The following is a 15984-nucleotide window of genomic DNA, read 5'->3' as shown; positions in this document are numbered from 1 at the left end:
GTTACAAAAACGGGTTTTCACGCGTACGATGTCGCGGGCACAGCTAGTATGTAAATAAAATGTAATGATAAACCATTTAAGCATAATAAATTAGTGACTCTAGCTAGCCTGTGCTCTAGCTTGTACTCATTTGGAAGTATAAATCCGATAAAATTATGTCGGAAGTATAAATCCGATAAAATGATGGCTAAAAGATTTTTCGAGGATGTGCGCTTTCGAAAGCGCGACAAAAACTAGAGGGGGGACTTTATGCCAAACTTTTGAGAAACGGTCCCAAAAATCGAGCTGAGAAAGATCTCATTATTTCCATTGTTGCCATGCATGCCAGTGCACATTCTCTGTTATTGTTTATTTATTTGCAATGCATGCAGATGTTCACACATTAGGCAATTGTGTCACCGTCACAATCTCATTGTGATGTTCTTAGCTCGAACATGCGAAGTTAGGTCTTACTGCAATTGACCTCTAAAACTAATTAAACAAGATAACAATACAGTTATTTTATCTTTGTCTCAATAACAATCTGTGTGAGCTATGTTCAATTAAGTACAATTTAATTAAAGTTAGATTAAGGATATGAGTAATTGAATGAATACTCGGGACTATTGGGTTTTTTAAGTATTTAGTTTCCAGGTCAAGGCGACATGACAGTTTGATGTATGAAACATTAATTAGCTTATGTTTTCCGCGGCGAATGGTTTGACTAGCATCCATCTTTGATGTGCGACTTTCACAGCGTATTTACAAAACTTTTAATTGGCGAGGCCCGTTGGTAAAATTTAATGGGTTCTCACGATGTTATTGCCTTTTGGTTGGCATTTAACAATTAAATAGAGTGAGGGTCTTATATGACATTTGAGACGAAACGTTTAGATCTGAGAATAGAATGTTTAGACCCAAGGCCGACCGCCTGCAGCAGGATTAGGTATGTGATATTTTGAATTCAATGCATTGTAAGTTGATTCGTGGATACGTTAGTAAGCTGGGTTAAATACATATGAAGGACAACTAGTTACACTTTAACTAGATATTATTATATTATGAATTGTATTTATCTCAAGCTCAAGTATCCAATGTTAACAATGTGATCTACGAGTAAGTTTATTATGCAAAAATGTTTTACTAGGATTTCACAGGGACAGGAAAATTATTACCATGTTACTTTATACGATGTCATGATATTAACATTAATTTAAACATCCTTTTGAACTGATTGAGGTACAGCGCCTCAACGATGTTAGTAAATGTCAGTCACGCAACTCGACGAACATCTTAACAAAAATAATATGATTAGAAAAGTGAAAAGCATCGGAAATATTTAAGAAAATCTTAAAACATAATAGGTAATAAATAAATTATAATACGTTCGAGACAAGAGAAAGGAAAGCCCTGAAATTAAGTTTTCAGCGATTGTATGTAGAGCACTTGCAAGAAGTATTTGAATTTAATAGACACATAAATTATCCTATCTAAATAGGCAATCAAGCTTGTTAATTGGTTGTAGAGCGGACCATTCATCTAAGATATAATCGATGTCAATTCGTTCCGTGACGATAAGTCTGTCAATTGACCAGGGTTGAGGTAGCGGTGCTCTATAAATTGATTAAGGATTAGAAGATGCTTATCTGTAGCCGATGTTAGTAACATTGATGAGACATCGTTATTATTTTTGCTAGGAATACCCTGGAGTCTGGAACCAATGAGGATAACCTAAGTTTATTGGAAGTCAGAAACGGTGGTGAAACAGTTGTAGAGTCGCAAGTATTTTGGTTTCAGACTTCCATTTAGATTGCAGAAGATTATTTTGGCTTTTTGGTGCTTTCTTACTTACTTACAACACACGCTACTATGGATTAAGTTCCTTGAAATTTCGTTCGATACGTTCATACCTACGTTCGATGAAAATTCCTTCCACACACTTTACGCCAGTTTCTCTAACTTTATCATTAATTTGATTAGAAGGTATTAAAATTTTTATGAAATAGAATGATTGAAGCGTCGAAACTATGTTTAGTTCTAAATTGGAACCACCATTCAAGATCAATATGAATCACAGAAGATGCTATTTCAAGTAATGTGAACCAGGTCAAACTTATAACGAGGGAAAATGTACGTTCGCTGATTCGTTAATTGAAGTATAATGAATTTCATATCTTTTTAGACTTCGTATTTTGTAATCTATTGAAGGCATGAGACACAACTCGTACGGGTTTTTATTGTGGTAAATGAAACGAACCGCAGAAATTTTAATTGGTGATGCAACAGCTGTTTTTATAAGCGTGGACAACCCTGGTGACCTAGATGTCCTCGTGATTCTTATTCGTGAATCGTGACTTTGCGGAAATATTATAGTCAACAAATCTCATTAAAGACATGCCAAGATATTCAGTTATTTAAAATTGACAGCGATAGATTGTACCAACAATCTAACAAGTAAAGCAGTTCTGGCTCTGCAATACTCGTATCTGATAATGAAGAGGATTAGGTCAAGATCTAACAAGGACAAGGTCTTTAAGATTAAAGATGATTAAATGATTATGAGTATTCTAAAGGCACTGGAATTGAATGAGAAAAGCCCAGCATTTTTGGTAGAGCGTCTGGGAAATAACAACGAAGCTTTTGGTAAAAGTAAGGAAATTAATTTTCTCAAAATAATATAAGATTGTCTTTCCCGTTTTGCGCAATACGTCACAGATCATCCTCTGTGACTGTAGATTAATTAATTTAGTAGGAAATTATTTATTTGTGGAGCGATTATTTTACCGCAGTAACACAGTTTTCGATTAAACCCCATAATTTGTACGAGCTGTTGGAGTAACTTTATTATTATTACTTTCTAAACCATGACAAACGTTATTTAGTAGAGTTTCTACCATTGAACCTTATTATTATGTGTACGGACGAACCCAAATAAAGGTAAATGCTGTGGGCACTGTGGCGCTTAACATAGTTGAGATAGGTGCGATTTTGCAATAAAAATGTAATTCTGATGGGCTGTCGACTGTACTTAGAAGCACCAGCACCGATAATGGATGATGACCTGGCGAGCGGCGCGCGCGTCACGCACGTCCGAGGAGAAAGTGAATCGCGAACAATGCAAGAAGAATTGAAGGCTCCAAACCATAGCTTGTCAGTTTGAATGTCTCTTTTCAGCTCACGATAGGAATGCCGAATGGACAGGTTTATACACAATACCTCAAATCATCGTAGCATTTTTCAAAAGAAAGTAAATTGTGATACTAAACTCGAGGTGGTGACCCTATGAAGTCGTTTGAGCACTAGTAAATGAAAATGGAAAATAATTAGGTCTCAAAAAGAGACTGTAACTGTAATAATAACCTAATCAACTTTTTGTTAATTGTCTAGTCAATGAAGGTCGGAATTCCTAACTGTACTGTAATAGATAGTTATGTTGTTGTTACCTGTATACCAGTTAGTTCGGACCAATAAAAACAATAAACAGTTAAACCGCGCTCGCTTTCAAAAACTGGATCAGTCAGATATGGCTATTAAGATTTTTTGTACTTAAATAATAACACCGTACGCTACGCTTACGTCAAAGTACCAACGTAAAAAAATACACTTAGAATGGGGTCAGGGTTTTATTTCGAAGAGGTGTGTAACTGATAAGAATCTTCTAAGCAGATACATTTAGATGTTTCTTTATCTCAAAAACTAAATTCATGGCTCTACTATGTGATCATGTCATGACCGTGACTGTGATCGATCGATCACTTGCTATTGTTGGAAAATTCTTTCAAGTTCTGCTATGCAGTAAGGCTATCACTAGAAAAGTTGGCAGTGTTTCCGGGCGCAGCGCAGATTGGCTTCGAAATGTGATTTTCTTTCCATTTCGGCGGCCCGCTTTTATTGCATTTCACTTGGAGAACCGGCGACCTCCGGCGACATATTCCCTACAGCCTACTTTAGGCGTAGGAAACTAAGGAAAATTGCTTCCAAAAGATCTACGGCTGGAATAAATTGACAGCGTAACATAAATCACTTGTTTTATGCTTATTGAATGAATGATAAGGTGAAATCGTGCTTTATTGCTTTAAACGAGTCTGTAACACGTACTCACGAGCATGAGCGGTGCAAATCGACCATCGGATCGGACACAATTTCAGGTGAAACTCCGCGGTAGCGCCGATGCCGCAGCAAAACAAAAGGACTGACGTCTCAAACGCTCTCACTTTCTTGATTTGTATAAAAAATAAACAATAAAAACATTTAACAAACTACTTCAGGCCTAACAAATCTAGTAAACTATCAATCAATATATTAATTTATGTATTTGCGTTTCGTGTTATTATAATGGCCGTGTCGAACTTTTAAACGATGTAGAAGACAGGTTTCGCTTGGTATATCACGGTCAAATAATTCACTAATCCTCGCATTTAACGGCAATCCAATTTATGAGACGAGAGTAGAGGTCAGACGGCGTGTGCACCTACCTCATCGATATAATAAGCGAGGATGACCTAATACCCTAATGATAAAGTAAACAAAATAGACATTTAAATTTTTATCATGATAATGTAATGTTATTATGATACTAGGAACCACAAATTAATATCGATTGATCGAATTTAGCATGCAAATTGGTTAAATAATTAAACTGATGTTGTGTTGTGCTAATTATACCTATATCTAACATTCCAATTAATTTGTTGAATTTTGATGGGTTTTAATCATTGGAGGAAAATATTAAAGAAAATCTCAAGTTACTCAATAATTTTAAGCAAAATTGATAAGTATTTTATACCTTAAAATATTCAAATGTCCGTATAGCTCTGTGTAACATTTGTAATACAATCTTAATTAACGGCAATGGTCTTTATTAACTGACCGTGAATAGTAATGTATTATCACTGAGTATCTCTTAGGAAAGTAGGTCACAATGTTGCAAGATTTGCTGCAAACTGTACCATGCAAATATACAACTTATACATTTTATAGTCCTCCTTCTCAGAGGTAGGATAAATATTAAACTCAAATTATAATATAGCTGTGCTCTGGTGACCATTTGAGTCAAGATTCAATTAAAAGGTGATGGGCAGTCTTATAGTATAAGCTAAATCAGAGAATAAACTTACTCAGTCATTATCTCAATTTTAAACTGCAAAATTAAATAATAACAATAAGACATGATTGCTTTGATAAATGCTGAAAACATTTAATTCAAATCCTAAGAGACTGGAGCCTGTGTCAATTGCAGTTTGTAAACATAATAAAATACAGTAACTCAATAACAATAAACTGCAAAGAGTATTAAGACCTTTACTACAGTGTCTTTTTTTATTCTTAACTTGTGAAACTTTATTATTTTGAGACACCATAAAAGAGGTCTTAATAGCATTGAGAAGTGAAAGAACTTACCAGTTCTAGGAGAGATGGGCACTGCTGGTTTGGGGGCTGAGTTGGAGCATAGTCTTCCAATCTTGCTCGGCGGCTTCAGGCCAGAAGGCTTGGGCAGTGATGAGGGCCGCGCTGATGCTGAAGTGGTGACTGATGACAGAGTTTCTGATGATGAAGAGACTGCAGGTGTGGCTGCAGCTGGTGACGACGCTGATGTGTTCATCGGCGCTGCTTCTTGTACTTCACTCATTCTTTTTTTTTCACTACTTTTTAGGCACTTCACAATTTTTTTTATAATGATCCCATTGTTTTGACCGAACGTAACAACATCAAAGTTGTCTGCAAAAATACTAGAAGATATTAACGGTGTTACACGCGTTTCAAGTCATCGTGTGACCATTAAACTATAAATATCGCAAGTTCCCGCGCAATAACACGGACGCACTATCTGGATCACGGCCAATGTGAAATGTGGTAAATAATGGCAAATATCCGAATCCGTAATATTTATCAAGTAATGCAATTTATCTACAAAACGCAAATAATCGCGCAAAATCACGCTGGCCCTAAACCCAAAACAAGTTTTAAATAAAGCTAAATAAATAGCCAAGTGAAAGAGTTGGTTATATAAAACTTAAAGAAGAAAAATATAACGGCATACCTTGAAGAAATAGAGCACAAAAAATGCTTTCCGTAATCAAAAGAAAAACCTCGAGAGATTTTACCGCTCGTCGTCACGACCAGCTGAGCTTGACAATGTTATCACTATCACTTCACACCACACTAATTTATTGTTCTTAAAACATGTTGGAAGAATTAATTATCACGGTAAAAATATTATTTGATTAGCGCAAATCCAAGCGTTAGCTCATCGTAGCTAAGCCGAGAACCGAGCACGTAACGGAAAATAAAATCGTACGTAGCGATACAATCGCTGTTCGCCCATCACGTTTCAAAACATCAAAAATGCGTTTCGTTTACGAAGCGAGACATAATTTAATTATTACCTTATTAATTAATGATAAGAAATTAAACAATTTACAAAGAATAATTATTTCCAATCAATGTGTTTTACTTACTTAATTAACGGCTTAGTCAATATATTAATTAGAAAGTAAAAGAAATATCTTTCTGTGTGATCAAAACGCTTACTTTGAATTTTTAAATTGATGTCCCAATATTCACCACGTTTTTTCAGATTGGCTGTTACAGGCAAAGCAGTTTCAATCAACCAATGAGAAAACTTCATAAATGTTGATGAACCAATACTGTTTCAGTATTTTTTGGAAGTGAGACAGCAAAAAGCAAAACGTCATTTTTGTAATGTCAGCGCTATTGTCTGTCAGTTTTCTTGTCAAAAATGAGCTTTGCATTCGTAAATTTTGAAACTTTCCGATTCTTGCAATGAATTCAGGAATAAGAAAATAATGGACAACTTAAGTGTATAACTAGAAGACAAAAATGAAGTTGGTTTACAAAAGTATCGAGAAAGATGGCTGTGGGTCAGTATTTATATTTACACATCTGTTTCTTCCCTAAGATAAGCGTTCATATATTTTTTCAATATTTTCAGGAGTATTAGCCTTATCCCCGAAGAATCGGAGGATATGTGGCATGCCTTCAATCTCATTGCTGAAGGTGACGCAGTAACTGCTTCCACTGTGCGTAAAGTGCAGACGGAGTCGTCTACTGGCTCTTCAACCAGCAACCGAGTGAGAACCACGCTGACCATTCGCGTTGAGACTATCGACTTTGATACTCAAGCATGTGTACTACGGTTAAAAGGACGGAACATAGTCGAAAATCAATATGTAAAGGTAAGCTGAAATTCTATAATCTGGTAACTCATTTTTGTGCAAGTTCATTATAAGACCAATGGAATTTTATTGTAAATATTACAGATGGGCGCCTACCATACCTTGGATTTGGAATTAAACAGAAAGTTCACACTGCAGAAGATACTATGGGATTCAGTGGCATTGGAACGTGTGGACATGGCCTGCGACCCGGCTCAGAATGCTGACGTTGCAGCCGTGGTCATGCAAGAAGGCCTTGCCCACGTTTGTCTTATCACACCATCCATGACTTTGGTGAGGTCCAAAATAGACATGACTATACCAAGGAAAAGAAAGGGTTTTACACAGCAGCATGAAAAGGTAAAATTATTGTCTTTTCTACAGGTTCAGCTCAAAAAATGGCTTTAAAAGAATCATTTTATTGCAATGCAATTATATTATAACATTTTTTAGTTGTTTCAGAAACATATAAATTTTAGAATAACAATGCTTTATTTGAACTTTTCAGGGACTGAATAAATTTTATGATGCCGTCATGCAAGGAATACTCCGTCATGTTGAGTTCAGCGTGGTCAAGTGTGTGATTGTCGCTTCACCAGGGTTTGTGAAGGACCAGTTCTTTGAGTATATGATGCAGCAGGCTGTAAAAACTGACAACAAACTGTTGATTGAAAATAAAAGCAAATTCTTGCTGGTTAAGGCTTCTTCAGGATTTAAACACTCCTTGAAAGGTATGAATATTCTTATCATATTCTAAAATAAAATAACTACACTCGGCATCAAATAAATCACACCTGCGACAAGCACTTATCAAACGTATGCATCCTCAGTTCCCCACTTTCCACCAACATTGGTACTATTTGAAAGCCTAGTTCTAAACTTCATTTCATTAAAGGAAAGTTTTTTGTCCCAAAAATGTCTTCAGAAGGATCCAGTCACTTCTTCAAAAAATAGGTAGTTACGCTTGAGCCAACTTTTATGGCAATAAAACTGTTAAATTGGGATTAATTGCTATCCATCTGTTAAAAAGGACACGTAAGATCATTATTTGGTTTAACCACAAAAATTGGTCTACTAGGTCCCATAGGTGAGCCCCAAGTGAGGCCTTTTTTCAAGTCACATTTATACCTGTTAATTGTTTATAAAAAAATTAAATGTGTTTTTCTTTAAGTTTATTTATTAGGCTTTCAAATAACACCAATATTGTTGGGGCACCATGATTGTGTCAAAAGAAAATCCTAAAAGTTCGCTTCGCGGAAGGTGCGATTTATTTGATGTTGAGTGTAGTTTCATCAATTCCATTAAATTGATATTAATCATGCTTACATACATTGTCAAGTGGCACTGATTTTTTTATAGACATTACCTACTTATTTTTGCATTTTGAAATAATATGTATTAAGCTCTTAGCTGCCTGTTTCCTTATTAACCTTTTCGCCACATAATCAGTGATACAGTAGAAAAAAAAACTATTTTTATACTAATTCAAGGACCAACTTATTCACCTTACTGTGTTTTTTTAGAGGTTTTACAGGAACCAGCTGTTATTGCAAAAATATCTGACACTAAGGCAGCAAGTGAGGTGAAACTGTTAGAGAGTTTCTACACCATGCTGCAACTGGAGCCAGCAAAGGCTTTCTATGGGAAAAAACATATTGAAAGGGCGAATGAGGCAATGGCTATTGAGACACTTATGATATCAGACAAACTATTCAGGTAATATTAATTATATTTTAAACTCACACTTATTGAATAATTGTTCTTACTAAATTGGGCCGCATGACCGCATCTGAGCGGCGCACTATGGATCGAAATTGCGATTTATGAAAATAGCGATTTTTTTCACAATATCTATTTGAAAAAATTACCTATCGATAGGTTAAGTTATTCTGATGAATAAAATTCGTAAAAGTATTTCTCTAAAACCAATAGTTTGGCTGGAAAAAAATGTTTTATGATTTTGGAACCTCATAACTTCTGAACAGGCAACTTTGGGCGTGCGCTGATAGTGTAGGATTATAGTCAACAAGCCATAGAACAAGGCTCAAGTAATTTGAAAATTATAAATATAATACGCTCAAGTAGTTTCAAAGCAAGATCTGTCAAGGCTTAGTCGAAATCGATCACTATGTTTCATTCCATGAAACGAAAATGGAAAATATTTTTTTCCAGCCAAACTATTGGTTTTAGAGAAAAACTTTTAACGACCTTTATTCATCAGAATAACGTAACCTATCGATAGGTAATTTTTTCAAATAGAAATTGTGAAAAAAAAATGTTATGTCCATAAATCGCAATTTCGATCCATAGTGCGGCGCTGCACTGCGCTACACGTGACCTAAGACCTAACTGACCTATCTAGCAGCGCCGCCCTAATGTGGCACATGTGATATAATCAATATTTTTTCAGGTGTCAAGATGTACAAAAAAGAAAGGAGTATGTATCACTGGTGGACTCAGTTAGAGAGAATGGTGGTGATGTTAGGATATTCTCCAGCATGCACGTGTCTGGTGAACGTAAGTTTTTGTCTATGTTTTTTTTTGTTTTGATAATCTAAGCAAGTTAAGAAAATACCATAAAATATTATAAAAATATCATGCTTTCTAATCTATCGACAATATTAGAATGTGCCGCGTCTGCTACAATTTAAGAAATAGGATAATTTCAGTCAAAATCTTGTTTTACTGAGACCTGAAAACTTAATTATTCATTGACATGGACATGAAGATATTTCTAGGTCTCTCTTTCTTTACTAAGTGGGAAAAACCAAGTTACCTAACATATTTATTATCCTGTTTTCAGAACTAGATCAGCTTACTGGATTAGCTGCCATACTTCGTTTCCCAATGACTGAGCTGGAAGACAGTGATGCAGAAGGCGACAGTGACGACGATTCAGATTGAAATTAAGCACCAGTAATTCACCTCATCACATTGATATTGATGTTGTTAATTTATCACACACATAATCATATTCTAATTCATGAAACAGAAAGAAATGCGTATTACAGGGCTGTGCTTTATTTACTCTTGTGGTAACTAGCCCTCAATCCATATCTTGAATCTTAACTAGTGAATTTGTCATTAATTTTATTTTAAATTAATTTATACATTCATAAGTATATTTTTAACTATTGCCTCCCTTTTAATTGTTTTATTGTATGTAATAGTTGTTGTAAATATTGATGTTTAGAATAAATAAAACAATTGTTACAGTACATGTGGTATTTATTTCACATTATGTATAGTAATAATCCTATGCAGATGCAGCATCAATGGCCTGCATTCTCTGTTTGCGTTTTTCTGCTTTCTTTTCTTCCTTGGCCTTCTCATCATGGAGACGCCTCTTCTTCCTGAGTAGCCATATTTCCTTCTTTCGTTTTTCTTGTCCAGCCTTCATACTCTTGTAAAGGTTTCTGTGCTTCTTGCGAACAAGCTTTTCTCTCAGTCTGAATGCTTGTTTGTCTTCAATTTCTTTTTGATATGGGTGCTCTTTATGTGGCACTCCAGTTGTAACTGCCATGGCCTTTTTCTGTAAAAACCAAAAATATCAATTAGTTAACTGCAAATTTAATCATAAACAAAATAATTGGATAATAAAAATATAATATACCTTTTCCTTTGCTAATTTCTTCTTCTCAGGATCAACCTCATCTTCATCTTCAGAGGATGATTCGTCCTTGATTTCTTGTTGGTATTGTTTTGTTAGTGCTTCATCAGGATCCTCATCAGATTCTGCATCTTTTTTTTCTTCATCTTCATCACTTGCTTCTTCAATATCAGTATCAGAACCTTTATCATCATCTGTAATTTTAAGAGTTTAGTTTATTCAAGGCAACCATGAATTATATCATTAAAATAGTTATAAAAGCAGCATCCTACTCACTCAAAGGTTTAAGATTGGGATCAAGTAGTTCTCTTTCTTCAGGTGGTTTGTAAACTTGGTCTCTGATCTTATCTGTGAATGGTGAAAGATGGGGTGGCAATACAGCACCCATGAGGTATTTGTTGATGGGCAGCAATGTCCTGGCATTGACACTATCAAATACCCATTGAGGTTGAATATAGTAGCGGGACAAGTATTGCTTTTCCATACTAGGCCTGTCAACAATCTGGTATGCAATTGACTCATCTGATTCATCAAATGTGGCCCCAACAAAATGATCTTTGTCCCACGACACCTCACCACCAAAGCACCGAATGATAAATACAAGAGGTTCTCTGGGCACTTCCCTGTTGATGTAGAATTTGAGGCCTTTGAACATTGTTTTCAGTTTCTTTACATTCTCAGCTTCTTGCTTAGCTTCTTCCAGTTTTTGTGGGTCCTCATCTTCAGTATTGAATATATCCATTTCTGGCAATTCTTCAACTTCATTGGCACCAGTTATTTTCACCACTGGTATGTTCATAGCAGCTATCCTCTCTGATACATAAGACTGTTCGTCAATAAGATCTTTGTCAGAATCAGCTGAGAAAGCCGCTGTCAATTTTGGTGGGTATACCAAGTTTAGGGAGTGGTATAGCTTGAAATTTACAAATCCAAGCATCATTGTGTAGAATTCAACGAAGGTTGACATAATTTTGAAGTCCACTTCATCCTTACTTTGTGGCTGAAAAGAAATAGCAATAGGTTAAACATTTTATGCTATACACTGCATGTGATTGGATAATAAGTGAAGCTGATAACAATGTCATAATAATATGACAAAAATTTAATCCACTAACCTGGAATGAGAAATGATGAGGAACAATCCATGTGATAGTTTGTCCCTCAAACTCCACCTGATAGTAATATCCCTTCACCGATACAAATACTTTCCGAAGTGCCTTTTCTGCTATGACTGCATGCATAAACTCGACTGTTAGTCTTCGGCATAGCATAGACTGATCTCTGGGAACCCTTTTCAGTGATGGGAATGTGCTAAACAAGAAGCACAGAGTGAGACAATCATCCAAATCGCGTAAGGCATCAACAAAAGTGGGATATCTTTCTTTGACAATGTGGTCAATGTTTGTGTCTGGGTAGTCACGTAAATATCTTCTCATCTGACGGAAGTCTCTCATCGAACGGGCTTTCCGAATCTTTTGTTGGTATACCTAAAACAAATTTTTCGTTGGTTATTTATAAGCTAAAGCAATACATAAATACATTTATGTTTCCTTAAAACCTTAAAAAGTTACTTACTTTTAGCTCTCTGATTTTCCATAGTACAGGCTCATGTAATAGAAACTTGATATCTTTTGTATGGTACAGCGTTTTGATACCTCCAGCGCCTTTCTGAGCCCTCTTACGATTGCGAGGTTCTCTCGGATAAATACCTTTTAGAATACATATACGTCTAAAATCCTTCAGTGTTAATTGTAGTTTTTTGAGGGCAGCCTTCCTGGTCATAAATTGTGCTCCCTCTCCAGATGAATACTGTAATCAATACATTTTGTGGTTAGGATCAACAAAAACACGTGTGATTTTTATAAGAGTAAATAGCACACATACCTTCTTCTTCTTCTTGGAAACCATTTTTGTTTAATTTATTATTTAATTAAATGTAGTTACTATGGTTTATCAGTATTCTTTTAGCTTTTAAATTAAATAAAAATTAATTTATTTGTTCAACACAACACATCACAGGTGATGGTTGACATTTGAAAGAAAGACATTTTACTTTTTAATTTAGTCGTTCATTACCGTCAGTCCCGCGATGGTAATACGATTATACAGCCTAGGCGACCTACCAATTATTGTCAAAATGAAATGAATAAAAAAAGGTTTTTTGTATTTAATTGATTTATTGAAAATATTAAAACTATAATAAATAAATAATTTAGAATATTTTATGCAAATAAACAATTATTCAGTTTCGGTAGCTACTGGGCTCGCCGGTGTAGATGGTGCTACAGGCGTAGCCGTAGTTTGTGCTTGTGCCTGTGCCCACGCACTAGGATCTACCATCACATATTGGTAAGGGTAGGCATACGCCTGAGGCCACATTGGAGAGGGGTGGGTTACAGCGGAGCTGGCGGTTTCTTCGTTAAGTCCGGCATCCTTCAAAATGGTCATCATGTTAGCGTATGCCGACATCATTTGTGGGTAGAAAAATTGGTATGGGTTGTACTGAGGAATTGCGGCAGCGACTGGTACTTCGGTCTTGCTTTCGGTTTGAGCTGGCAGAGTTGGGTTAGCGGCAGGGACAGCATATGGGTATGCAGCAGGAGTGGTCTCGGTAGTCGCTGGTACTGGAAGTGCGTATGCGTACTGTACTGGAGGGTTGACCACTGCTCGCTTCTGTGTCTTCTGTTCTTCAAGGTTGTAGCCGGGTAGACCAGGCTGAGATTGTATTGGCAAGAAATGGACGGGCTGGTCGGTCAGCCATTGTGTTTTGGCGCCGGTGTCTTCCGTGGCGGCCACGTATAGGTCGCCTGTTGTCCCGTCTACAGACGGCTTGACGTACAGTCCATGGACTGGGTGTAGTTGGTTTGCCGTCTTCGAATAGGCCACGTGTCCATTGGCCCCAGCTGCAATGGCGGACACGGCCACAATCAAAACTAATCTGAACATGTTGGACCAGACTTGGAGGATTGATGACTGAATGATGTTCAGTTCGTAGCTTGAACCTTTTATACTATGAACCCTAGTAATGATTGACGAAGATTGCATTGATTCTTATAGATAAAATTAAGATAAAATGAGATGAGTCGATTTTATTAAAGACACGTTCTGCTGTTCACAGCTTTGGTGCTTATCTATTCTGTCTTATCACTAAATAGAAGTAGTCATCGTAGATTTATTAATGTTAAAGTTTTACAAAATATTGACGCAACTAGCCTTAGTTACAATTCATACGCTGATTTAGGATTACGTCATTAATTTGTAAAGGAGCATAGCCTTACATTATTGCTTTTAATTTTGATGATCTAGCTAGCGTACACTACACCTACATTGAAGTCGTGATGTTATGTGTTACACGAAAACATCACGTAATTACGTGCAAAATATATTTTCTTTCCAGCGCTACTGTAGTAAATCTTATCCAACTCTTAAATTTAGCATGGCCGTTATAAATAAAGGGAATCACACCATAACTCCCGTTTTCCCCCACTTTTCCAGGTTTTTGATGACACATTTGAAATCTACGCACAAAGTTTACCTAAGAACCGATCTCAGTTAATAAGTATTTATCTTTCAAAAAAATTTTCCATTTGATTAAGGTAAGGTAAAATATTACATAATTAAAAGGTAAAATAACCCCCCTTCTGGCGCAGTCGAGTAAAAAGTTAAATACATAACCGATAAAACAACAATAATATGACGCCATAGCCTTTACAACCCTTTTAAATATGTAATTGTAGTTTCTGTACAGAGCTCGTGAGTTCTACATGTTTGTGCGATGTATTTCTATGGTTTTGGCAACCCATGTGGTTTCCAGTTTCCGGACTTCGATTTGCGTGAGGGAGCATGAAGAGTTCTCGCTCTGCGGGTGGAAGTGTCCACCTACTTGCGTGAACTTGAAGTTTATGGGAAGGATTAACAGTAATAGTAGGTAGTAATTTAAATAATGATAAGCATTAATCACGGCCGATGGGGCAGCAAAGTTCTGGAGTGGTTGTCACGTACCGGAAAATGCAGCGTGATGCTCCCAATGTGGACCGACGACCTCATAAAGGTAGCAGGAAGGCGCTGGATGCGGGCCACTACCAACCGGGTGATGTGGAAATCATTGAGGGAGGCCTATGTTAAGCAGTGGACGTTCTGTGATAATGATGAAGCGTTAATCAACAAATCTACCAACTCTTTGTCGTCTCTAGAAGTACCTAAAGAACGCCTTTCAAAGTACAATTAGCACGATTCTGAGTGTGTCCTGGCGTGGTAGAAAGTAAAGTAGAGTAGGTAATCCAGGAATCCAGCTTGTGACCCACTGCGTTTAAGACGGTGACGGTGCTCGTAAGCTAGATCGTTATAGCTTTTAATTATCATTCTATGACGAAATTATAAATAGATAGGTAAGGTTAAATTACATGCATGGTTTCGACTATTTTGACTTTAAACATTATTTAAAAAATATATAAACAAATATTAAAGTTGGATCGAACCCGGTACCTTTTATAGCATTTAACAATTATTCTAGCATACAATATGATTGTATTGATTGACATGTTTCTGAAAATTCAAGTCGGAATATTTTTTTTTTTTTGCTAACTATTGTAATTTTAACTTGGACAAGTAGCTAGGTAACAGCGATTGAGGTCATGTAATGTTTCACTAGTTTCACGACAAACATTTCGTTTGTAATTTAATGAACTAGTTTCTGCCTGCGGTTTTGCCTCTCGATGCCCTTCGAAGATAGTTTAATATTAGAGTAGAGTAGAACCATTCCTAGCTCTAATTCTTCGTAACCAAAAATTAAACAGTTAAGTAAAAATAATTATGTAAAATAGACAGATTAAACGACAAAATTAACATTGAGGGAGGGTATAATACTCCTGCAGCAGAGACATAAACTCTTATTCATGATTATGCATTATGATGATCATCATCAGAAATCGAACTAGGTACGTAATAGTAGAAGACGTTAAACATCCTACTAATATTATAAATGCGAATGTTTGTATGGATGTTAACATGTTTGTTACTCTTTCACGCAAATATACTGAACGGATTTTGATGAATTTAAAGTATTATTGTTTAAACATCAGAATAACATATAGGCTATAAGTTATAATGATTTAATTTCACGATCAAATTCAATTTTTATGTATTGATGGCAGGAGGGACTCTATGCTCCTCGATGTGGGAGTGCACGGTCGGCGGCCGCTGCTCCTCGGGCTACATACA

At 36.2% G+C, this 15984-nt stretch overlaps 4 protein-coding genes across 4 annotated transcripts in view; 2 read left to right on the top strand and 2 right to left on the bottom strand.

The window, feature by feature from the left end:
* LOC135071957 (restin homolog) overlaps positions 1-6321 on the bottom strand; it is a 52998-nt gene extending 46677 nt beyond the window's left edge. The window contains exon 1 of the mRNA XM_063965861.1: positions 5380-6321. Within this exon, the coding sequence (XP_063821931.1) occupies positions 5380-5608 (229 nt within the window). The 5' untranslated portion in view covers positions 5609-6321. The remainder of the gene's footprint in view (positions 1-5379) is intronic.
* LOC135071956 (DNA-directed RNA polymerase II subunit RPB11) overlaps positions 1-15984 on the top strand; it is a 212472-nt gene that overhangs the window by 47881 nt on the left and 148607 nt on the right. The window lies entirely within an intron of this gene.
* Positions 6696-10372, top strand: LOC135071954 (protein pelota). The gene is made up of 7 exons (XM_063965849.1): positions 6696-6860; positions 6932-7175; positions 7260-7514; positions 7663-7885; positions 8678-8870; positions 9565-9671; positions 9958-10372. The coding sequence occupies exons 1-7, from the start codon at positions 6820-6822 to the stop codon at positions 10056-10058; spliced, it is 1164 nt and encodes a 387-aa protein (XP_063821919.1). The 5' UTR covers positions 6696-6819; the 3' UTR covers positions 10059-10372.
* On the bottom strand, positions 10362-12801 carry LOC135071953 (pescadillo homolog). Its single transcript, XM_063965848.1, has 6 exons — positions 12649-12801; positions 12340-12573; positions 11880-12251; positions 11041-11764; positions 10768-10958; positions 10362-10686 (listed from the first exon to the last, which is right to left on the bottom strand). The coding sequence occupies exons 1-6, from the start codon at positions 12670-12672 to the stop codon at positions 10411-10413; spliced, it is 1821 nt and encodes a 606-aa protein (XP_063821918.1). The 5' UTR covers positions 12673-12801; the 3' UTR covers positions 10362-10410.

The sequence above is a fragment of the Ostrinia nubilalis genome, chromosome 5, assembly GCF_963855985.1.
Source record: "Ostrinia nubilalis chromosome 5, ilOstNubi1.1, whole genome shotgun sequence".
NCBI lineage: Eukaryota > Metazoa > Arthropoda > Insecta > Lepidoptera > Crambidae > Ostrinia > Ostrinia nubilalis.
The sequence above is the reverse complement of the archived record's forward strand: the minus strand, read 5'-3'. Positions and strand labels throughout refer to the sequence as shown.

What these genes read in the sequence shown, in the direction of transcription:
- LOC135071954 (XM_063965849.1), top strand. Translation starts at nt 6,820, where the DNA reads ATGAAGTTGGTTTACAAAAGTATCGAGAAAGATGGCTGTGG. An exon ending in ATTTAAACACTCCTTGAAAG is followed by an intron (nt 7,886 to 8,677) that starts GTATGAATATTC and finishes GTGTTTTTTTAG; the next exon opens with AGGTTTTACAGGAACCAGCT. An exon ending in ATATCAGACAAACTATTCAG is followed by an intron (nt 8,871 to 9,564) that starts GTAATATTAATT and finishes ATATTTTTTCAG; the next exon opens with GTGTCAAGATGTACAAAAAA.
- LOC135071953 (XM_063965848.1), bottom strand. Translation starts at nt 12,672, where the DNA reads ATGGTTTCCAAGAAGAAGAAGAAG. An exon ending in GGAAAATCAGAGAGCTAAAA is followed by an intron (nt 12,252 to 12,339) that starts GTAAGTAACTTT and finishes AATTTGTTTTAG; the next exon opens with GTATACCAACAAAAGATTCG. An exon ending in TCCCAATCTTAAACCTTTGA is followed by an intron (nt 10,959 to 11,040) that starts GTGAGTAGGATG and finishes TTAAAATTACAG; the next exon opens with ATGATGATAAAGGTTCTGAT.